This window comes from Anser cygnoides, chromosome 10 (assembly GCF_040182565.1).
Source record: "Anser cygnoides isolate HZ-2024a breed goose chromosome 10, Taihu_goose_T2T_genome, whole genome shotgun sequence".
NCBI lineage: Eukaryota > Metazoa > Chordata > Aves > Anseriformes > Anatidae > Anser > Anser cygnoides.
The window spans coordinates 15894363-15919342 of NC_089882.1; the positions used below are offsets into that span (position 1 = coordinate 15894363).

At 42.5% G+C, this 24980-nt stretch overlaps 1 protein-coding gene across 1 annotated transcript in view; it reads right to left on the reverse strand.

Moving 5' to 3' along the window:
- Positions 1 to 1191: 1191 nt before the first annotated feature.
- Positions 1192 to 24980, reverse strand: part of MAPKAPK3 (MAPK activated protein kinase 3) — a 52526-nt gene continuing 28737 nt past the window's right edge. Inside the window, exons 3-11 of the mRNA XM_048068739.2 lie at positions 17799 to 17938; positions 16905 to 16969; positions 14706 to 14785; positions 11432 to 11558; positions 9852 to 9927; positions 9549 to 9673; positions 7397 to 7482; positions 4546 to 4626; positions 1192 to 3023 (exon numbers count right to left, since the gene is read on the reverse strand). Of these exons, the coding sequence (XP_047924696.1) occupies positions 2865 to 3023; positions 4546 to 4626; positions 7397 to 7482; positions 9549 to 9673; positions 9852 to 9927; positions 11432 to 11558; positions 14706 to 14785; positions 16905 to 16969; positions 17799 to 17938 (939 nt within the window). The 3' untranslated portion in view covers positions 1192 to 2864. The remainder of the gene's footprint in view (positions 3024 to 4545; positions 4627 to 7396; positions 7483 to 9548; positions 9674 to 9851; positions 9928 to 11431; positions 11559 to 14705; positions 14786 to 16904; positions 16970 to 17798; positions 17939 to 24980) is intronic.

Here is a 24980-nt window from a genome sequence, read left to right on the forward strand (position 1 = left end):
GCCGGGCCCGCTCCTCAGCGTGCCTGGGTCGCGCTCGTGCGTTGTCGGCCAGAGCGGGTCCGTGGCACGTTGTCGCCGAGTTCTGTCGACTAGGACATGGTTAAAGCACGGCGGGAGCTTTACAGAAGGCAGCTGTGCCACCAGCGGGTTTTGCTGTGGGACAGCAGTGAGGGCTCCACATGTCGCACGTCAGCTGCCTCCCGGCTCCCAAGAAGTTTCTTCTGCAAAGCGAGCCCAAATGCAGTACAATACTTGCACACACTTTCATGGTCAGCATTTTGAGGCCCTCCTCAGGTTCCCCTGGGCTTTACAGTATTCCTGGATGTTGTCACTGCAGGGCAGAATGCAAGAACTATTAGTCCCAATTTAATGAGACGGTAGAGTCCTGCTGTACAGGGAGTGACAGCTGAAGGTGCTGTGCCCAAGTCCATCAGTCCCTCACTCCAGCTTCTGTGTGATAAAGTTTGGAATCCCACAGGAACTAACCAGGCCCTAATGTGCTTTACAGTCCCCCATGGAAAACTGTTCAGGAACAGACATATGTCTTCAAGCTGTAGATAAGCAAGAAGGCACCGGCAGGAAGCAGAGAGCTCAAGCTTTGGGCAAAATGGGAAAGAAAACTTGGGTTACAACAATTTCAATACCACTCTGCCCAAGGCAGCCAGAACCCAACTGCATTTTACACAGATTGCCCTACTAACCATGACAGAAGGCACCAGTATCACCCTGATGGGACACAGAGATGGTGAGGCAGACATGCAGACGAGGCAGACGTTGCACCCTCTAAAATTTGGATAAAGGGTCAGAGATTTGGATCTGACTCTAAACTCTGCTGTTGAACTCTGGGCACATCACAGCTCTCTGTTGCATTATCATTCACAGGAGTTGAATAATATTTGCCTAACTCTTAGGAGTAATATGATAAAAAAAATCAATACATACAGGACATGCTATAATCATGAAGATACCTAGATAAACATCAAATAATTTTAAAATACATCTTTGCAGGGATTAAAATTTAGAAAAACCCTTGGAATAATTAAAAAACATGCTTAAAGTTAGGTAGCCTCTGAAAGTAGACATCATTGAACATTTTCCTTCTCCCCTTTCCCATCACCTTAAACACAGACAAACCTCGCAATGCAATATGAACTCTGCAACATCAAGAAAATCAGGGTTGACAAGAGGAAGGAATGTTGGAACATGGTTTATTAAAATCAGTTTATAAAACCCTAGGACCAGTTAACAAAGAATAGAGTACTCATCCAATGCTTTGAAGATGGGAACAGGGCTCTCCAGAAAAGGTCTGAACCCTCGAGCATGTATTTGTTGGAGGTAACAAGATTTATGTGACAGTCAGATCTGAAGTTTCAGATCCTCTCTGGAGCCTTGTTTTCCCTCGTCTTTTAAGCTGCTTCTTAAGTTTATTAACACAACAGCACTGTGTATGCCTACCACAAAGTAGTTTTTGCTTGTGTCACTGGAAGCACATAATTTTCATTCTAAACTTTGTTAATACTTTCACAAACATTTGCTTTACCTCAACTTAAAATATATATATATATATATATATAATACAGTGGGAGAAAATACTTTGATTACAAAGTAAAACAAATTAGCAAACCAAGGCTAAAATACCATAAAACAAGAATTAGAATAGGGGAAAAAAAAAAAGTGGATATCCTTATAGGTAGTTTCCCTTAGGTGGTGGAAATCTTTGGATCCAGAAACACTGTCAAAACACCACAGATAAAGTTGCAACCTTTCCCTCCTTGCTCCCAAGAAACAAACCAACCCCAACACCCCAAAATCTGATATGATCAGCAAGTCTCAGGCACAGGATCTTGAGGTAATTACCAGAAGGGATGCTGGCAGACAGTGGAGTCCACAGAAAACATGCACTTGCTGTTTCTTCCTGAATTTCAGAAGTCTCTCTTCTAGAGCAGTCTCTCATATATAATTGCATGTCCAGTTGTACAACCTAGACGTTGTAGATCCAAGAGGAGCAGCAATATTCTCTGCAGGATACTTTTGACTAATTAAATCCTAATTAAAACTCTTTGCATGAAGTACTGTTTAAATTAAGAACATTACAAGAGCGGAATCTGACAGTGGCATAGACATAACATAATGGCTATGTTTATAAAATGAACATGTTTTTAAATGAGAAACCATGACAAAGCCAAATCTTCACATAGGACTACATGAAGGACTTTGTGAAAATGGAAATGTATGGATGTTTTTTCCTAAAACAGGAATAACTGTTTACTGCTTAGGTGATATTCTGTAACCACAGGAGGTAAGTTTGGAAACACTGACTATTCTTACCTATTCTAGGATGGAAACACTGGCCACATGCATCCAAAGTAGACCTGTACCTGCGCTACTCATATAAAGAGCAGTGACATTTGCCTCCTTTTTCAGTACTCACGTTTGAACTCCTAAAACACTCCAAGCAGAACACTTGACATTTTTATATTCCCTAGCTTAAAATGGTAGCAGAAGTCACTCTTCTACATGGCTATCAAAGCCTCAGTGCGGTAGTATGTATACTGTGACTGTTTCCTGTTCTCTCCACTCCTCCAACACACTTAAAGCCAAAACAAAACCCGATAACATTTCTGGTATTGCTACACCTTCCCTAGTGATATGCAACTGAATCATGTCATAAATTAGCCTTTAAAAGCAAAGCCCTGATTCAAGTTACAAAAATGCAATCTTGCCCTCTGCTCCCTCTTTGCAGGATAACTCCTTTGCAGTCTATGTGCATTCATGGTACTCAGTCAACTGAGTTGATTGTACACATTTTAAATAGTTCCTTTTAATGCTTTTACCCTCCACCCCCAGGTCCTTGGCTTCTCTTCTCATTGATTATTGCACCCTGGGGCTGCAGAAGAGGTGCTTGCCTGCTTCTGCTTCTTACGGCGTTTGTTCAGAAGGCGGTTGTTGGATGTTTTCAAGTCTTTAATTTTCACCTGATCATAGTCCACTCTCATGGTAGCCAAAGCACTGGTCATCTCCTCCTGGAAACCAAGCAATTAATTTATTGAACACCCCAAGGCAGAGAGAGCGCAGCCATCCCCCACTAGTGCCAGGTGATTAATGTACAGAAAGGAACCCTCTGTTATGCTACAGCCAGGAATAGTTGAGCCCTTTCTGCTGCAGTGGACTATGACTAAAGGCTTCGTTCGACTCAGGGATTCATTCAGGAGGAACTATTCACAGCGTTTCACATGTGGGCAACACAGGACCACGCTCCTCTGGCCCGATTTCCACCATGTTCTTGTGCCCAGCATTTCTTACTGTCTGGCTCTAGGCCTTCACCAGCTGCTAAATCTGGGCTTGTTGTAACAGAGTGAGAGCACTGCTTTCCTTGCTCTGTTACCAAACTAGGTTAGCAGGAAGTAGAATAAAGAGTCCACACAAAGTTATTTAAAAGTGTGCACTTCAAATTCACATACTTCCTTAGTTTGAATTAGCATTTAAGTTCAGACAAATCTTAAACTTTTTAATAAGGCTGTGAGCGAACATCTGCTTAGGTCAATGAATGCCTATGCATTTAGTTCAGGAAAGGAAAAAAGATTAAATATTATGGGAATGCTAGTGGCCCAAGGGAATACCACTGGGACCTGTACAAAGCACAAACATAAGAAGTTCTCCGAAACATGGAAATGAAGAAGGCTAAGTGAAAATAGATATTTGATTCCTTTGACTTGGAAGGTGCATGTTGCCTAGGTCCTGTGAAGTTTTATCTTAATATAGTTTAGCAGCTGAGACTGCACATTGGCAATTTAAATAAAATGAGTGATCAGTAGAATACCTTAAAGGAATGTTGCAATTATCAAAATGCCAAGGATTGTAAGTGCAGAAAGTTCAGATTTAATTGTGAAAAAATATGCCAACCTGATAAAGGCCAGGAGGAAAGAGTTAAGGCTTGCAAACAACGTTTAGTCTGCCCTATAGTTTCACTTTGCAGGAAGCATTCAACTGTCATCAATACAAAGAGTAGGTGAGGCACTTGGTTAGATTAAGGGAAAGACAGATACATTTTTTCTTTTTTTTCCTCCTCCTTACTAAAACTGTCACAAGACAAGGCTAAGGTTATTTAATGTTGTTTTATAATACAAGAACAGAGTAGAAAAACAGAATGCAGCTCACCTCCCTCTCCATCCTGTCACCCTTAATTTTCAACATATCCTTTACTTCACCATAACAAACTCCAAACTCCCTCAACACTGTCCGTTCTCCTCTGTGCTACATACAGAGGCTCAGCAGGTAGCATCATCAATACCTTTGATCATAAACATTTTGTTTGTTGATACTTTACACAGCTGTAAGGCTGTCAGATGAAGCTCAGATAGCGTTCTTTTTTAAACAGTTATCATATATACTACTGTTTTAACCAGGACTGTTTAAGCTTCCCTTGCTTAACATGGTTGTTTTCAAAACTGCCATAATCTCCATGGACATAAGCATCCACAAAGAAAAGAGCCCATCTAATCTCTTATGATTGACTTCAAGAAATCTGAACTACAGTTGACTCACTTTAACTTCATCCCAGTGGTCTTTATCCTCTTGCAGGACCCGTGCGGTATGGAGAGGAGTTGGTGGCACTGCCATTGATCTCTGAGAAAAGGGAAAAATACCAAAAGTAGTGTTCTGAAACATCAACTTTGGAAAGTGACTGTTTGCTCTTCTATGTGTATGGAGGGCATAAAGCTTTATCTATCATCCTTCAGTGGCCCCCATTATTCATGCTTCCTATAACTCCATAAGCCAGTACATAAAAGCTGTCCTATGTGAGGTAGAGAAGGAATACAGTCCCCACACAACAGTATCTTTAAAGAACAAAAGGAGAGAGAAATCAATGCTGAATTTACTTCACTCTGCTCCCTTCCAGTCCAACCAATAACCCTGGGTTGGATAATTTTTTTTATGCACGCTTTAGATTTTTAACAATTGTCATTTCACTGTTCGTTAATCATTGTTTCAAAGTGGTTATTTTGACCTTTTTCTTCTAGGAATTTGCAGTAGGATAAATTTTCTTGGAAATATGTTAACTGAGATTACCAGTTCATCAGATCATAAATGTGCCCAGAAGAAGAAAGCGTACTATTTTTCAGAGTAAAGACTGATTCAGTATTCTGGCACAGTTCAGAAGACGGGAGTGCATTGCTCAAGACGCTCTTCGACATAAAATTGAGATCTATGTTCACCTGACATGAAAGATTGGTAGACATTTTAAATTAGAATAAGGTACAATTTCTAAAGCACAGTTCCCTAGCTAAATTCAGCAAGAAATGTATTTCTTGCCACTCCATAAGCCAAACCATAATTTCATTCCGAAAGTCTATATTCCTTATGTTTTCTATCCAAACTTGTTGTCTACTGCTGTGGCATCCTATACTGGAGGTAGCTGTGTGCCAGCAGAGTCTAAGGAAATCCCTGTATATGTCACTGTAACAAACGGTACTTTGGAAGCAGTGCTTATACTTCACTAAGCTAACAGCACCACTGTACCAAGTTCTGCAACAGTTACAGAAGGGGAAGCAGAACTCATGACTCCTGCCTCCTCTGGAAAAGTACCCCAGCGTTATCAGGTACAGGTGGGAAGAGGGAAATGGAAAGGTAGCAGACTAGCTTTTGTGGTGTCCCTGAGCAGGTGCTGAAGGTACCCTACTAGCTGCTGTCAGCTACTTCTTATTGAATAAACGGTAGCTACAAGCTAACTAGAGGATTATGTTCTTCACCGGAACTGACACTTTTTGCGTAAGCTACAATATTATAAACAATAAAGGACACATATTTTGCACAGGCCTCAAATAAAAGGAAAAAAAAAAGAGAGAAACACAAAGACTCTCCTCTTCTTCTTGTGAGAGGCATCTCCCTACTCATGTTCCTACTTAGGGTTATAGCAAAAGAAAAGGAAGAACACAGACATTAGCTGTATTGGTCTTTCCCTCTCTGTCCCTCTGCCTCATGGGAACAATAGGTTCAGCAGAAAATATGCTAATCCGCTGCTCGTAGTGCATTCTTCCAGGAATGATATTCTAGCACAGCTCTTAGGTGCAGCAGTCTATAGACCTTGTCTTTAATCTCCACCTCATTAATTGGTTATATGAATATTTCAAGTAACATGTGTTGCTGTAGGTGGTAGCTTCCTTAGATATGAGGCACTCGTTCTGTGAAATTCCTTGCCTGCTGACTTCTGGAACACCTCCTTTTCTTTGGTCTTCAAACACTTAAGCTGCAGGTATTTACTCTGAACAGTGATTACATTTTTATTCAGTTAAAAAAAATACACTTAGGAACATTGCCTAGGTTCTGTTCCAGTTTTACAGACTCTTAGTAACCTTAATTTCTCAGCTTCCCCAACTCTAAATGAAGACATCTAACTCCTTCATCAGGATGTTTTAAAGCTATGTTACCGTATGATTCTAGGGGCTTTCATATCTTCAAGCAGGCATTATAGAAATGCTGACTATTAGTCATGCCTCTGTTTCTGCCCCTTCTTCTGAGAAACAGCATAGAAAAAAGCACAGAGAAAGCATTATGGGAGAATAGAGCATTCTACAGTACAAGCGATTTTGTTCCTGGCCAATGATGTTTTGGGCAGTAAGAAACAACACAGGTCCTCTTTTCAGGCACAAATGTGAGAAGTATAAGCTATTATTTTGAGTGAAACCTAGAGCAGAGATGATATTCTGAAACTCAGCCTGGTAACACATAGGATTCTTGTCTCTTCTTTGAAATATAGCATTACGAACTGGTCCTCACCCTCCAACCCCCACTTTATTTATTTGTTTATTTATTTAGAAGGAAAAGTAAACTCAGCCAAGTTGCAGAATGAAACCTGAACTGGGACTGTTAATAGCTCTGTGTACCACCTTATCTGGTAATCTCTTACAGGGCACTAAGCCGAAACCCTTGCTCCTCCCCCAGGCGCTTCCAAACTCTGCCAAGCATGAGAATTCCCACTAAGCACAGGACTGTGTTCACCCTAACACAGCTATGTACAATGGTGCCTGAGACCACTAATAATAGCTCTCTTTAAATCCTGCACTGATGAGGTAAGTACAGTTTATTTTTATATATTTTAAATGGAGTAACACATGCATGTGCTTCAGACAACAGCAACTGCCTGCTTTCAGAAGATATAGCTATATTCTGCTTAAAAGGATGCTACTGTGGGTGTCTCTCTTTGCTTGTCCTCTGGTAACACCAAGAAAAATTGTGGTTCTACAGGCAAACGCCTCTCTGTGAAGGGCACAGTAGGTTAATTAACTTATTAGCTGTAATCATCATCTTTCTCTTGATGTACTACGTGGAGCTACACAGTAAGTTCTGCATGCAGGAATTCATCTTGCTCCCTTGTAAAAAGCTATATGAAACTCACGTTAATCCAAGGGTGATTCATAAACTGAGAAACTGTCATCCTCTCTGTTGGGTCAGTCTTCAGTAAGTGGCGAATCAGTTGTTTGGCTGAAAAACAGGACCAACATAGTGTGTTGTAGTCTACTACTGTGCTCCCCCAAATCCTTGAGAACACAAAGACCTGCTGAATGAAGAAAGATAATTTTGTGGAACTCAGAACACCTAACTATTGCTGCTCCCAAGTTAAGAAGCCATGTATAGTGTGGGAGGTTATTATGCTTGAAGAGGCAGAACACGAAAACATCCAAAACAAAAAAGGCAAGAGGGAAAGATAAAGGATTGGAGATTCTACACCAATCTACTATGCTCTCTACTTCACAAACCCAACTGTTCTGAGAGCAAGAAATTGAGAAAAAGGGAAACACAGGAGCAGAAAGCTACCTGTCTAAAAGATGACAACAAGCCTAGCTGAATGAATGCATGAGTTGATGCTTTGAGGAGTGATAGAAGACAAAACCTAGTACAGGGCATGAAAACAAAGGCAATAAATTCTGACAACTGAGAGGCCACTAAAAGGACAAAAAAGTCAAAGAAATGGATTACATAAACAGGCTTTGCAGCAGCTTTCTGTGAACATGGCATTGACCAAAGTGAGAGGTACTAAGTAACTGAGATGAGAGATGATCAGAGTTTGAACGTGACTTTCAGTAATGTGAACGGACAGGAAACACCACACCCAAGGGACATTATTCAGAAAGACTTAAAACATAACTTCCTAAGGAACACATAGAAAAATTTTGAGTAAGTTCTTTTAGCAACACTGAATGACAGATGACTAAATGTTTCCAAGGAGCTGCAACGGATACAAGTTGAGACTTTAGTTTGATGGAGGCCACAAAGGAGGTGTACAGTAAAGATTACCTGGAGTCTAAAATCTACGAGGTAAACAAACAAATGAAAAAAGAAAAAAAAAGAAAAAAAAAGAGGAAACCACGAACAGGGTCCATTAAGATGATTAGATGATTACAGGAAGCTAGTGGGAAATTCAGAGGTAGTCTCCATAGATGATGCAATGAAGAAACGATCAGAAAATGGAAACCATGGCAGAACAGTAGGGAGGAGTAGGAGGGCAAGAAGAGGCAGATTGCTGACACTGTCTGATCAGCCTAAAAGAACGCCCATAAGCTAGCTAACCTTAGTAGGTTCAAAGGTAGAGGGCATCTATCTTCACTCAGGCAAGCATATGGAAACCCTACACATTTTCAAAGTGAATGTTCTCTGATCAAGCTCCCCTAGGATTCTAATAGCTGCTGTAAAATACAAACAAGTCTAAAGACTGACACATTATTAAGCCAGACACCCATAACTAAAACATTTTTCTTACTAATGTGAAGTAGTTTGCGCTGTATACACAGCCATGGGATCCAATGAGGGGTTACAATACCACAGATTACAGTGTTATCCAAGGATAATTTGTTATTGCTTTAGCAGCAGACCGTAACAGGATGTTAAAAGTAGCAACATAAAGAGCTTGTTAGAAAGAAGATGTGCTCACAGACTGCTGACCCTTCTCTCTAAGATGATGTGCAGATGAGACTTAAGGGTTATGAGACTGTCAAAATAACAGGGAATCAAAGCCATCCACTTTCAGGACACTGGTTTGAGCCCATCCAGGTCACAGCTGAGCAGCAGCAGCTTTTGGTCAATGACTTACACAGAACAAATTGTTGACCTTGATTTAAGTGGTGGCTGGCAAGTTTCCTTATCACAAAAAGCTAGCATGAAAAGTTGCCACCCTTACTGGCTGTATCACCAAGCAGGGCAAAGACTGAATGAGTTCTTAAAAGAGTTTGCCTTTCTTCCAACTCAGCTTGCATTGCAGTCTCCTTTCTCATGATTAAATACTTTTGTTTCTTGAGGGTTTAATCCGGGCTTTCACTAGCACTTTCTGGAATTTGAAAGAAAGTTTTCAGTAATCATTTACTTTCTATAGCACTTCGGTTGCTGGCTAGTATCTGAGTTCCCATTCCTTCTCTGTATCACCTTACAATAAAAAAAAAAATGTAAAAAATAGAAATAAACATCAAATCAGGTTTTAAAAATAGTCTTATGTAAACACTCCTTCACTGTACAACACCATGCACATATTCATCAGAAGCACTGAGCATTGGTACCTTCTTCTGATACTTCAGCCCATTCTGGATTGGGAAACCCATACTGCCCCATCCGAATTCTTCTCTTCATCCCTGGAGAAATAGCTTGTCCAGTGTTTGAGTAGAATGGAGGGAAGCCACACAGGCTGTAAGAATGGACAAAATAAGTCTTACAACTAGAAAAAACCTTTCATCTCTTAAGAAGTCCCATGAAAGCTTATATACTTCTGAAGGTTGCATGATCCTAATGATTAATTACTTTTAAGTGCAGATTTAATAAATTTGTCCTTTTTCTGTTGATCTGGACTCTTTTCAAATACTTACAGAATATACGTTATGACACCCAGAGACCACATGTCACATGATTTGTCATACTTCTCAGGACCAAGGACTTCTGGAGCTGAAGAAGAAAGAAAAAACAGAAATTCACAGAGAAACAGATATTTCCTCTCATTTTCATCACCTTATAAGTAGCAGCACACTTCAATAACAAATATGGGAAGCATTAACAAAGCAAAACAAAACAAAAAATACACCACGACTCACTGCAGGAACTGTGTAGGTATTTTCTGTGTGGTATATTCTCTGTAGCTTTAAAGAGGAGGAATGGAGCTGGCAAAATGCCCTATACTCTTCACCTTAGTGTCTCTCTGCTCAAGAGAGTACTAAGATTGCAGAAAAGCAGAAGGAGCTATAGCTAAATGTGTACAGGGAGACACAGCACTAAAAGAGGCCTCAACATATGTTCTAGAAAGCAGAACAGAAAGGACCTACTTGAGCTGTGATAAAATTTTGAACAGTACCTAGGTGGAGTGTCTTTGGCTTTCCTAACTACAGAGCACTGTATTTTTCTTTGGCCTCCAGAGCACTGTATTTTTCATTAAGTAACAAAATTTTACAGAGATACATTTAGAGGGGATATTCAATGGGACATGTGATCTGGCAGGGAGCTTGATTTTGTAAGGAAAATGACTCTATAAACAAACGAGCAATCCTGCTAGTTTAAAGAAAAAGGTGTTGAGAAGGGAAATGTCAGCCTGTTTATGTACAAATATAAAGGCAGAAAAACATATATGCGAAAATTCTTTAATATTTCATCACTAATCCCAGTTTAAGAAAACAGAGAAGAAAGCATCAGGAAAAAATATTGCTATCATAGATTTCTGCTAACAAATGAGTAACAGTATCTTTCATCACAAAAAAAAAAAATGTAACACCTACATGGACCAAGGGGAAAGAAAATTAAGCCCTTTTTCCTCCAAAGAAATTCCAAGCACAGACTGCCTTGGTCATACCATATGGTGAATGACTATTAACTCAAAGACTGAAAAGGACACACTTTAAAATGAGTGCACAGAGGACAGTCTAATGTGGCATTCATTACACAGCGCTCTGTCACTGGACAAAATGCAGGCAAAAATTCAGCTGTGATAAGTCACTTTCGTCTTTTATTATTAATTCCTCCATTTGCCATCTTTAAGAAGCCTTGCAGCTGAGAAAATACTCTCCTTGTTTTTTTTATTGCATTAGTTAAGGTATGGGAAGTTTGCAAAGAAACACCCAAATAATTATGAAGCTGAGTTCAAATTGTGGCTTTTATTGCATCATCCAGAGGAAACATCAGGTTTGCTTTGGTGTAATCAGAAGCAACATGGTCTCTCTCCTCGATCCTCATTGGCATTCTCTGTTAAGGCTGTTTCCTCTGCAACCAAGGAAGAAAGCAGGAGGACTGGACTGGAACCAGACTAGGTTTTGGATTGGGGTAGATCTCATTTTAAATTCTGCAGGCTCCCTCTTTGCATTGCATCCACAAGAGAGGATTTGCCATCCATTCCTACAGCCCACGGACTCACTACAACAGGAGGGATAAGAAACACAGAAGAAATGCATCTTGGATAACTCACCCACATAGTAAGGAGTGTAACAAGGGGTCTGCAGCGCATTTTGTACAGTGGTTTCTTTGGCAAAGCCGAAGTCAGTGAGTTTGAGTACAGTATCCTTCTCTTTAGATGTGTAAAGCAAGTTTTCAGGCTGAAAGACCACCAGGAAAAAGGATAAGGAGAGCAATGAAGAGAAGTCTTTAACAAGATGTACGGTCAAACCATTCCCGCTTGCCTGAATCACCACCAGTATCTCAGTCCTCTCTCATGGTCCATCACACCACACAGAAAGTTCCCTCCCAACAGGTAAGCATCTTTACTCAGACCAGGGATCAACATCCTTCTCTGCATGGTATTTGTGAGAGTACATGGCAAGACTCCCATCAGATCCAATGGGCATCAAGTCTGGGTTCCTAAACCTCTCTCTAGTTCACTGCACTTACTAGGATTGTTCCATCTGACCAGCACCATTTGACCTGATGGTACTCTGTAAAGCCTTCAGGTAGCTGAAGTGGACAAGAGAAGTCATCAAACTCTCTATGAGCAACTGACACCACTCCATCAAAACTGACAGAGTCTTACCCTGCTCCCCCCCTCCTCTGCCTCCTGAAACCTGAGTTAATTCCAGTCTTCAAAGAATCACAGAATCATCTAGGTTGAAAGAGACCTCCAAGACCACCGAGTCCAGCCTCTGACCTAACACTAACAAGTCCTCCACTAAACCATATCACTAAGCTCTAAATGTCTTTTAAAGATCTCCAGGGATGGTGACTCAACCACTTCCCTGGGCAGCCCATTCCAATGCCTAACAACCCTCTCAGTAAAGAAGTTCTTCCTAATAGCCAACCTAAACCTCCCCTGGCACAACTTTAGCCCATTCCCCCTTGTCCTGTCACCAGGCACGTGGGAGAACAGACCAACCCCCACCTCGCTACAGCCTCCTTTAAGGTACCTGTAGAGAGCAATGAGGTCGCCCCTGAGCCTCCTCTTCTCCAAGCTGAACAACCCCAGCTCCCTCAGCTGCTCCTCGTAAGACTTGTTCTCCAGACCCCTCACCAGCTTCGTCACCCTTCTCTGGACTCTCTTGAGCACCCCGATGTCCTTCTTGTAGCGAGGGGCCCAAAACTGAACACAGTAATCGAGGTGCGGCCTCACCAGAGCCGAGTACAGGGGCACAATCACTTCCCTAGACCTGCTGGCCACACTGTTTCTGATACAAGCCAAGATGCTGTTGGCCTTCTTGGCCACCTGAGCACACTGCTGGCTCATATTCAGCCGACTATCAACCAATACTCCCAGGTCCTTCTCTGCCAGGCAGCTTTCTAACCACTCATCTCCCAGCCTGTAGCGCTACTTGGGGTTGTTGCGCCCCAGGTGCAGGACCCGGCACTTGGCCTTGTTGAACTTCATACAGCTGGCCTCAGCCCATCGGTCCAGCCTGTTCAGATCCTCCTGCAGAGCCTTCCTGCCCTCGAGCAGATTGACACACGCACCTAACTTGGTGTCATCTGCAAACTTACTGCGGGTGCACTTGATCCCCTCATCCAGATCATCGATAAAGATATTAAAGAGAACTGGCCTTAGTACTGAGCCCTGGGGGACTCCACTAGTGACTGGCCTCCAATTGGATTTAACTCCATTCACCGCGACTCTTTGGGCCCAGCTACCCAGCCAGTTTCTAACCCAACGAAGCGTGTGCCAGTCCAAGCCAAGAACAGCCAGTTTCTTGAGGAGAATGCTGTGGGAAACGCTGTCAATAGCCTTACTGAAGTCAAGGCTGTAGACCACATCCACAGCCTTTCCCTCATTCACTAAGAGCATCACTTTGTCATAGGAGATCAGGTTTGTCAAGCAGGACCTGCCTTTCATAAACCCATGCTGACTGGGCCTGATCGCCTGCTTGCCCTGCAAGTGCCGCGTGATGACACTCAAGATAATCTGCTCCATGAGCTTCCCTGGCACTGAGGTCAAACTAACAGGCCTGTAGTTTCCCGGGTCTACTTTCCGCCCTTCTTGTAGATGGGTGTCACATTGCCCCACATTCCTTCACAAAGGCTCTTCAGAAACAGAATTTGCACAGCGAAGGTACAAGTTCTCGTGCACAGCATGGGCAACAGGACATTCCCAGAATCTGCAAGTGATTGGACTTGTTTTCCAGTTTCTCAGTCATAAGGAATCTACGCACTATTTGATGCTAGTATTTAGGGACATCTAGAAGAAGGAAGGGATTGAAAGAAAATAGAATCGAGTACCTATTGAATAATTTGTACCATTTTTAAGTTAGTTCGCTGAGCATAGTTTATAGGGAGCACTTGGGGCTAAGCAATTCATTTTCTGTGCTGTTTATAGGCAATGGCACATAGCTCCACAAAAGCGAACAGATTTGTTTTGTCTCTCAGCTGTTAAGCCATTCTCCAGTTCCTACCTCAGGACCAGCCCCAGCCCCCAAACATACCCCTCAGTGACACCAACCAGTGTCAGTTCTCCCTCCAGCTAAATACACAGAAGCATCCACAGAAACTTCATACACTCAAAGTTGTGGAATCAAGCAGGTGCCTCAGCGCATCACTACGTGGCCTGCTCTTTAGCACACTGCATCTCACACTGCCCTATTGCTGTGCTAGGAAGTCCTTGGTGCAGCTATCTTGTCTTTGCTTATGCTGTGTGCTTTACAGAATACAAACAAAATACAATACTACAAACCCCGTCAAAACTCTACAAGATTTGGGTACAGGCTTTATTGAGTAAAACACACTGTTCCACATGGCAATAACTGAGAACTTCCTATTTTTCCAAATACTTACAAACACTGTTAGCATGGGCTGGATACAAGGAATTAAATTATTCCTCCCATATTTGCAGTTTCTCTTGTTTCTGAAGCACCCCCCAACCACCTTATTTTTTTTTTTTTTAAGGCAAATATGGTTCTGAAAACAAGTAATAACTGATAAAGACTGTAGGTAGAGGTATAGTACCTACTGTAAGTTTACTTCAGGCAGTGTTATTTTCTTGTTAATTAACTGGATTCCAAGTTGGTAGTACCCGTTCAGTTAGCCATCTGACTATCACCTTGATTCTTCTGCATTCTCTACGCAACTGGGAGGCATTAGCACACATGAATATTTTGACCTTGGACTAGATGTGAGCTAGTTGTGCACAAATCCCTTCTCACACACTGGCAGAGGAATAGGAACACTTTGATCATCTGATTGCACTCCTAGTTCTATTTAAACCACAACTATCCGTTTATTTTTCTGCTTTACACTCTTCTCCTTGACCACACACCTTCAGGCCTCACCTTGACGTCTCTATGGGCAATGTTCATTGAATGAAGATACTGGATGGCTGTTCCGATGTCTCTCATTATTTCAGAAGCCTCTATAAATACAATTTTAGAGAAAGGTCACATTAACATTCCCACTGTAACTCAGGGACATGCTTGGGAATGCTTATGACTTACAAACAGCTTGCTGGAATATAGGGCTAGCGTCAAGACTAGAAAATCTAAAATTAGCCCTAACAGCTGTGTTTTGGTTTTGCGGGCAACCATACCCCCCAATTCCCTGGCTGCTCAGCCCTCCTCCTGAGCATGCACAGCAATTGAACAGTTGAGACTTCTGCTTTTTATGAGCTTATAAATTTGTGCTTTAATTTGCTCACCAGAAAAGCAGCAAGAGCAGAGCAGGTATGCAAGCAACGTGCAAGACTGTGGAGAAAGGACTCCCAGCCAGGACATATCTCCAGTAGTCCAGTACATGACCTTGGTTATCTTAGACAGAAGCTTAACTTTCAGCTTCTAGTTCAGGAGTAATGGGACAGCTTTTGTAAAGACAGAGCAACGTAACAACATGGTAATTTTAGGACAGGTCACATCTTGTTCCTCATTGTCTTTAGAAGTTTTTGCTCAGAAGAAACAAAGTCAACAGTTCTATTCTAAAAAGCCTAGACTGCCTGCTATAAAACAAGATGTTTCCAAAATTTAACATATACCCCAGTGGTAAATTCTTGGTGGTGGTGAGCTGCCTTGCAAGAGCAGTACTCGAGATCTGGACGAATGCAGGTACACAGGGAGAGGTTTCAGAGCAGGGAGGAGGTTACATTCCCATTGTAGCAAGTGAGCATTGTATTACATCTTCACTAACGGGGAAACAAATAGCAACTTTAACCTGCTGCTCTTTTCTGCATAGGTGAGAACCTCAGCTGCAGTAGAAGAGAGAAATTGTTGTACTGTAACCTGGAATTGAGATTGAAATTATGCAATCTTAGGCAAGAACAATCAGAAAAGCAGAAACACTCATCTCCTTCACAGAAAGCCTTGCACAACCTCCTCCTTCCTGGCCCAGGCCAAGAACCATGGCTCCTAATGGAGAGTTGTGGCAGATATATGAAGGGCCAGCAGAGATGAAGAATCACGTGGAACAGGGCTCATTTATCTCAAGAATGAATAAAAGTGTATTTCTATTTTAACATTCCCAAATGGTTTCTGAATAAGTATGGAGAATGTTATACAATGGTATTTAATGCATGTTTTTAGCATAGCAGAATCACTAAGGACAATTGAAAGTTTTCTCCCTGGAATCTTTTGTTTTAGGGAGAAACAAATAAAGCACCTGAAAATGTTCATTCTCCTACACGATTCTCATACCACTTAAAGGATTCATCTGAGGCTAGGAAACACAGGATCAAGAAAAGTCCAGCCTCTATGCCAGACTTAGAAAACGAAGTAATTTACAAGCTCAGATATAAATTTTTCCTCTTCAAATCATTTTGTCAGGACACTAGTTACATACACTAATGTTTTCCCTCTTGAGCAGAAATAACCTCCTCTGTTGTGAATGGGCAAGGAGAACGACAGTCAAGCACACCTGTGGTACTCTGCAAATAATAAATAGCAATGACAATAAAAATGGCAAGACTATTCTATTACAAGCTCTGTCACTGACTCATAGCAGGTCTTTAAGCATGCACATAGTCCCTATTATAGATGAGCAGGCTTGTTTACCGTGTGGCTAATAACACTTCCTTTCAAGTAGTACTTTAAAACCCTTGAGTAAGAAATGTTTCATCAAACGTGATTTGCTCATTATATTAATCCCCTCACAGTATAGCTGTGCACAGGGACATTACTTGAGGGACAGCCAGAAGAAAAATCACAGTAGGAGCTGAGCTGATGTTGTGGTCTGGCAGGAGACCAGGAACAAGAGTAATAAAGGCTGTGGTGGTTCATAAATGAAGAAGCTGAGCAGATTTGCACAAGGAATTTTCCTCTAACCTTCCACATCATGCCTAAACTTGGCACAGTCAGCTAATTCCTCATTCACAGGAACCTTTAAAAGTAATTGTTTACTACAGAGTTGGATACAGAGTTAAAAAGCATAAACAAACCTATAAAAAAATGAAACCAATGAAAAATTCCTGTAAGAGAGAGCTAAGCAAGGGGACAAAGAAAAGGAGAAGCGATCTGTCAAACTTTAATTTTAAACTTGTGATTTTTCACCTCTCTCGGTGAAAGCTTGATCTCCTCTCTCCTGGATCCTGCTAAACAGCTCTCCTCCCTCCATGCTGAAACAAAGAACACACACACAAAAACAAGAAAACAACTTACATGAGCAAGAAAGACCAAATTAACACCTGACTGTGCATCTGTGAACCATGGTAGGAATGGATTAGAAAAGATTACAGACCGCCTCCTATGCCAATGCTTCCTAAACATCACACTTGTTTGAATCAATGCACAAAACCATTGTGATACGGAATAAGTAGAAAACAAAACAAAACCAAGGAGTTTTGATGCTTTCAATTTAATGCACACTGACATAAGGAACATGACACCCACAGTTGGGAAATCAGATACACTGGCACAGGGAGGCTGACAGTAACCTTGTTTTGTGTAAGGGTTGAAGATGAGAAAAAAGAAAGGAGGAAGCAAAGATACCAATAATGATTATTCATTCATCTCCAGTGAAGACTCTAGTTGTGGTTACAGATCATGGAGAGAGTAGGAAAAGTTGTAGTCAAAACAGTAGCAAAAACAATCCTGTTAGATCATAGGAGTTGCATCTGAAGTCCAATCACAAAGTGCATCATATTTGCAGAGACGTATCTTTCAAGACTGTATTAATTGCTCAGCCTTCCTCAGGATATTTGCAAAGGAGTACAAGGAAAATTTATATTATGTTTAAGGTTCCTCGTTCTTCCATTATACAAGTTGACTGGAGCAGCTATACATTTACCTATGAGTTCTATAAAGACAACGAAAGGTTTGCTGTGCAAACTAAACTTGTGCTGCTGAGGAAGCTCTCTTCATTCTTATGTAAGCCAACATATTCTCCCTACTCCCTCCATCCCCTCAAAGAGCAATGCTTGGTGGGGGGCTGCTGCTGGTCCATACCATTCCATGACAATGAGGAGGCATCTCTTTCCATGGTGTATGTTCTCATAAACATCCAGGATGTGGACAATATGGGGACACCCTGAGGCCCGCCAGTGATATTCTACTTCCTGACGAGCTTTTGGGTTGTCATACAGGAGCTGTAAAGAAATAGGAAAAAGCAATGTCATCACTTTGCATCATTTGGCTTTAATTTGGTACCTACATGCAACTAGCCTTCGAGTTTAAAGATGACAACAAGTGCTATACTGGGCGCATTCTCCAGCCAAAGGATGCCAATCCATCACAGGACTTTTACCAGCTCTGAACTGCCCCACTTCCTAGACTGAAGAATACAGAAGCAACAACTGGTCACTTGAAGCTGGACGGACCTTGAGTGGCAGCGAGGAGAGATTTTGAAGCTGAGATGGATATAGACCCATCTCATCTGTCTCTGGACGCAGAACTGCAGGTTTTTGCTACTTGTTTGCAGTATTTGCTCTGCAGTCAGATGGAGAAAAAGGTGTTGTGTAAAGGGAACTCCTGCAAGGAAAGCAGAAACCTTGTGCAGCCAGGTGGAGATGGAGCAGAGCGGAGCTGGAGCCTCCCGCTTTCTGGATGAAACGGGGACTTGTTCAGCAAGTAGGAAAAAATGAGTGTACCATAACTGTAAAAAAGAAAGTTCAGGAGGGAGGCAGAGCCTCCTTCCCATACCTTTGGTTTATAGACCACAAGGTCCACAAGAACATGAAACTAAGTATCCTGTGAAAATCCCATCTCCCTTTTGGAGGGAAAAAAAATGTGCTGGGAGAAGATGCAGTCTCAGGACACAACCACTCAGATCAAGAAAAAATTGCCCTAAGCTAGGGAACGTAATCCTGTCTTCAATTCAGGATTAATTCCTGTGTGGAGCAAAAGTGATTTCCTCTTTATGACCAGTTTTCTCATGCTCAGTTGCCCTCAGTTGCCTCCCAGCTTTTGCCTTAAGGATGCCTTTCAGGACATCTCCTTTCAGTGGACCAAGGACAATTAAGCACACCTATGCATGCCTAAGGGTTAAAGCCCTAGCAGGTAATAGCATTGAGAGGCTGCATGAGATCTTCCACAGAAAAGCATCTCTGGTCCTCTCACTCAGTTCTCTCTGCTAAGGCCAATTACCCTCCCACCTGCGCCCCAGGTGCTAGGAGAAGGGTCTTCTAGGTGTGATGCAAATCCTTAAAGTTCAGTGAGATTCAAAACAATAAGAACTTTCATGCTGATTCTGAATGTGCTTCTTAAGTACTACGCAAATTACTCAACACATCAGGGTCAGAAGGAGACCTTTGACTATGTAGGTGAGTGACCTCTCTCTGTCACATGTAAGACCAGTTTATTTTAAAGGTGTTAATCTCTAGAAGAGAGAGAAGAGCTCATCTTTCCTGAGCCTGGAACCTCATACACAAGGAACGTGTCCCTTCCCATTTGAAGAACTGTGCTGCATCAGACTCTGCAGCCGAGCTTTTGTGCAGTGGCAGCACATCACTGAATCATGGCTTTTCTTCTCTGCCCATTCCCAGTCTCGTCTCTCTAGACACCCATAACACTTGGTGAGAGCTCTTTACTGCACATTTATATGGATCCTACACAATACGGCTGTGACCTGAGTTTGGTACTTCATACATAATCGTAATGAAGGAGCAGCAACGAAACGATACCATATAAAGCATCATCAAAAGCATTGAAAAAGAAATAAAAAACAAGGGAAGAGCAATCACCTCTGATCTATTCACCTTAGAAAAGGACTACAACTGTGCAGGAACTGTTTTCAAACAGGCAAATAAAACCAGCCACTTCTGCACTATTAGGCTTTAGCCTGGAGCTCTTCTCACTCATGCTTGCTGTCAGGTCCCAGTCAAAACACAACCTCATGATAATTGCTGAAAACAAGTATTAACACGTAACCTGTCATTAGGGACCTATGAATCAGCCCAGGAAAATGAGATTGCTTCTCCATCCAATTGCCATGTTTCCCAAGGCTCAAATTGTGTCACAGGCATCTCTTTGAATATAGGGAAAAGCAAGATTTAAAGGTCAGAGGAAGGAAGTCACAAACTGTAGTTTCTGTATTGACTCCAACTGAGGCAATTTGCATCACTGGGAAAAAAAGCTTATACTTCTTCGCTGCTTCCGCAAAGCAGACACAGCAGCACAGCAGGGAAGGCCTGCGACCCCTCACGAAACGCTGGGGAAGCGCTGGGAGACCGCTGGACAGAACGTGAGAGGCTTCTCCTCTCTTCCAGGCTGGGAACAGGATAAGAGCTGCTCTGCTGGGCATCCTTTTTTGTGCTTTTGGGAAATACAGAGCAGCTGCGGGAGGCACCAAGCTGCCTGAGCATGGTGGGCAGGAAGCCTCAGCACCACGACTGCCCTGGGGTCCCCTCAGCTCCGCTCTGCAGGCGCGGTGGCCCCAGCACGATGCCCGATTTTCAGCACTGCAAGGAGCTCTCGCGGAGTTCAGTGTCCTCACAGCCAGCCTACTTCTTCCACAGCTGTGTTGTCCACCCAGAGCACAACCCTTGGAGATCACTCACCATCTGCCTCTTCCTTCCTCCCCCAGCCTGGCGATGGCCTCATTTCCAACACAAGTAACTTCCTAAAAAAAAGAGGTGGCTCCAATTTGGACAAAGAGCCCATTAGCAAGTCCAAGAGCACTTGCTTTACTTCTTTCAGCCAGCAGCCCATTCAGCAGCTTTTCCTTCACAGCCACTACTGTTCTAGTTCAGTAGGACTGTCTATCAGCATTTTCCTCTCTGCCCTTCTGAGTTTGGGCTGCTGCCTAGAGGTCTCTTCAAAAGTTCATTAAATTACATGTGCAACAATAAAGCCTAAACACCCTCGGGATTAACCAGGCTATTCAGAAAAGCATTACGGGGCTTACTGCTTGGATATTACTGGATTAGTGTCACTTCTGAGCAGAACACTGCAAAAATCTCACTTTTCCCGTGCTATTAATTAGACATAACCATTACCTTTACTAACGTTAACTGTGTTATAAGCTTTGTACCTGTGCTTGCACAGTGTGCAGAGATGTTTTTCATGTCTGTACTGAGTGCTTATGAAAATTATTTCACTTAATTCTCACTGTTTGAAGAGCTTTTACAAAGCATTTTGATACATAAGCACACTGCAGCTTCTTTCCTCCAACTCTACAAGCAAGTTTCCTATGCTCCGTAGTGCCAAGCTCAAATGTACTCATGTCAAGATGACACCTGGAGAAGCAGAGAAAGGGAAATGCAAAAATGAAGAGCAGATCCTAAGAAAAGTGATACGAACCAAGCGACATCTGATGTATCAATCAACCACTAACCTTTGAATTTCTCCTTCTGAGCCTTAAAAATAAATGAAATCTTACATCTAAAATTGGAAACCTATACCTTTTCTGAAGTCTCAGAGTTGCAGACGATCTCTAAAATGAAAGCCAGGCAGGGTTAAAGGCACCAATTTCTACTAAATTTAGATGATGATTTAGAAAGTCTGGAATTCTAGCCCTATGCTAGCATAATTGTAAATATACACACTGCCATCTTCCTGAGACCACACCGAGACCACTCTGTGCTCCTAGGGCTGTGACAGCTTTGATAAGGCTGTGACCAGGTCCCCTGATAAGCTACAATAGTGCAGAGGTAATCATCAGCAAACCCAGAGCTTCAGAAAGTTTTCCAGCCCTGCTGGTTCATGCCATGGTTGGAGCAAAGAGCAGCTTTACAGAGCAGTACCAGCTCTAGGAGCCTCCAGTCGTCCTCCTAAGTTCCCAGGCAGTTCATCTGAGTCACAGCTTGTCACGACGGGCTGTGGGCAGGATGATGAACCAACCTAATTCCAAATCAAGGCAAACCCCCCAGACATGCCCCATCTCCCGGATTTTTCATCCAGTGCACAGCAGCTTCTGCATAACAGAGTGGGGATGCCCAAGTCCACGGACAGGCAGCACAGCTTGGAGCTGGAGCTACACAGCAGAGAACTGGTTCTGCTGGAGCTCGGCATTACTGACCCGCTGTCTGAAAGAAGCAGGTGAAGCAAATATTAAAATTTCTTCACCAGGAGATCACCGAAACCATGGGCTGATGGAAGGCAAGGGAGAACGAGAGCTCTAGAGGGAACTTGTCCAGGAAAATCCAGTAAGAGAAGGGAAGAGTCCCGTGGTGTGCTCCGCCTGTCTGTGGGGACCAGCAGGGACTGGTCGGCACTCCGGGATGCCCTGCCAAGCCAGGACCTGACAGTGGGGATTCCTCAACCCGTGAGGTTGCACCTACAAAACAAAATCACTTTTGAACCACAGCTTGGAAGGCCAGCCCTGTGTAATTTTTCCCTGTGTGGAATTTCTTGACTGGGGGAGGAAAGGAAAAAAAAAAAAAGAGACTGAAAAGTGGCACAATATCTTCTAATTGCTTTTACATTGATTTGGTGTTGTGGGAGCAAGGAAGGATAGCAGGAACCCTCGTACCTTAATAGCCTGATCTACACAGGAAACAGCCTTCTAAGGACTCCCGAGAGCAGCAAGTGATTTTCTGGACACTGCAACTGTACCAGCAGAGAGAGAAGATATCCATGGGCACCTGCATGAAACAGGCCGAGGACAGGAAGCAACGACATATTGGTGACTTTCTCTTACATACGCACTAGCAGATTAGACAGAAATGTTACTATTACACCTGCTCTCTGTTCCCTACACGGGGGACTAAGACCCTTACATATATCTTCTTATTTATTTTAAATTTCAGCAATTTCTCCTGGTTCCAAACAGTTGTGGTGCTTGAATTAAACCACACATGCACCACACATTCCGTGTTTAAGCAGCATCTTTTACTCACTTGCAACAATTCCAGAATCTGAACTCCTTCAAAAGATAATCTGTTTTATAATCTCCACTCTGCTTTTCTCACAGAAAGGAATTATTAACATTATATGTTATATATTATATATATATTACATATATATAATTCTATATTAATATGATATAATATTAACGTTGTTAACAGGAATGGGACGAGAAGAAACTTCCAGCCCTTGGGGTCCTCAAGAGGGAATAGGGATATGTAGGTATTTAAATAAAGCTGTATTTTTCTAGCTGGGTGAAGAAAGTTTCTGCTCAGGCATGAATGTCTAACTTCTTTTACTTTCTTTCCTCTTTGCATGTAGCTGTTATAAAAAATGCTGAATCCTACAAATAAGCCCTGGAATTTAAATTCACACTGATGCACAGAAGCTACACCATTTGCTGCAGAGCAGCTCTTCCAGTCATTCTTTATTCAAGAGGGGTTGATGGCAAAAGGAGGCTTGGATAATGTTTCTTTCATCTCTTCCCACCCCTATGCTATGAATTAAAAAAAAAAAAGCTTTCACTATGGCTTTGGACGTTTTGTCTTTTATTACGTCCTGATTTTTTGCATTACATCTATTAATTCGATGTTAATCTTTACATGTTTTCAGATCTCTCTGTAAGGGATAAAGCCATCCTTTGTGTTAGAATGCAGAAGGAATTGAAATTATCTAGTTTTTCTCCTCTGTGCATCAGCACTGCCAGTCAGTCAAGCTGCAGTGAGGAGCTTGCGTCTGTTTGCAATGGCAGCCCAGCAAGCAGGGAAATGCACAAATGCAAATCTCAAAGAAAGCAATGATTTCTTTCCTTAAAATAAAAAATGCCTAACACATTTCTGCTAGAATTATTTGGTGCTGAAGCATCGGTCTGCAGACAAGGAATAAAACCAGGGAAGGCAAAGGTAGCGGGTCATCACCGAACCTTTCTGCTTTTATTTCAAATCCAGTTCAGGCTATGGGAAATTAAATCTGCTTGGAGGCTTCACTGAAACTGTCACCCTGCTTCAGCAGAGCTGTCCAAGGGCTGCGCAGCTGCCATGAAGTGGCATCCCCTTGGTGCTTGGGGAGGCAGTCAGGCACAGGGGTGGCTTTCCCTGGCTCAGGGCAGAGCAGGGCCAGGCAGGGCAATTTTGCACCAAGGGTGATGTGACCGTGGCATCTCATCTTTCCACTCAGCCTAGTGAGGACCAGGGGTTTGGTGCCAGTGCTGAGGGTCCCTTCTCTGCCCACCTCCTCTCCAACCCTCCAGGCTCTACTCGGTGTATCCTTTGCAACAGCTCTTTGGTGTCTTGCCAGCACGAGCGAGAACGGAGGGGACAGAGGGCTGCCTGCGTGCACTGCCAGAGTCACGCTCTGAAGCCGGCCTCCTGCTGACACGCAATGCTGCAAGTTTCTTCAACATGCATTTTAAGAGGAAATTAGGAGGGAAGGGTGGGATGTACAAAAATAAAAAGCACAAGGTAACAGAGAGGTTTGCTCTTTTGTAAGAGCTCGCACACTGGACACGCAGCAAACAGGCAGAAGAATTCAGCTCTCGCAGCACTCCTGCTCCTCCGTCCCCAGAGAGCACAGGCTGTATAAATATTAGTTTGCTCCAAGCCTCTCTCCTGCAGTGAATCAACTAGGTCTCTCAGAAAACAACTTCGGTGTGGTTTTGAATTTTATTTATTGCAGCGGTATTCAAATCACAACCAGGCACTCAGTAATATGGCTCAACAACCTGAGGTAAATACATGAGACATACCACTCTTAATTCTCTAATTACATATGCACCCAGCCATTCACTCTGCAAAGGTCAACTGCCTTTTTTCATAAACATTCGTGGGGATGTGGCAAACACAACTGAAATGGCAAAGCAGTGGGCCAGGATACATTTCAAAGGTATCTTTGTGCATATGTGAGGTTAGCGTAAAAGGCAGGCACATAAAATTGCGTATCACTTGACAACATTCTTTCATTAAGAAAACAAGCCAAAAATGCCCATGAAGAAAAGCCACTGCTCAGACAAATAATCTGGTAATATCAAATTCATCTATTTGAACTGCAGTGCCCGAAGTATGCAGCTATACATTCATACTGTAGGGTACATAGATTTAAATAAAAAGCATGCTATGTGTTTTCCTACAACCATAGGACTACTTTGCATTTTAATATTGCACTTGCTCTGCAGTGTGGATAGAAACATAATTCTTACTGGCACCTTAAGATTCTGGTTACTCTCAGCTGTGACAGGCTACAAACCAGCTACATGGGGCTTCTACATTATTCAAAATACCACAACTGTATTTTTCAAGAAAAATAAATCACCAATTACTACTAACATGCTGTTACCAGACAAGACCGGGA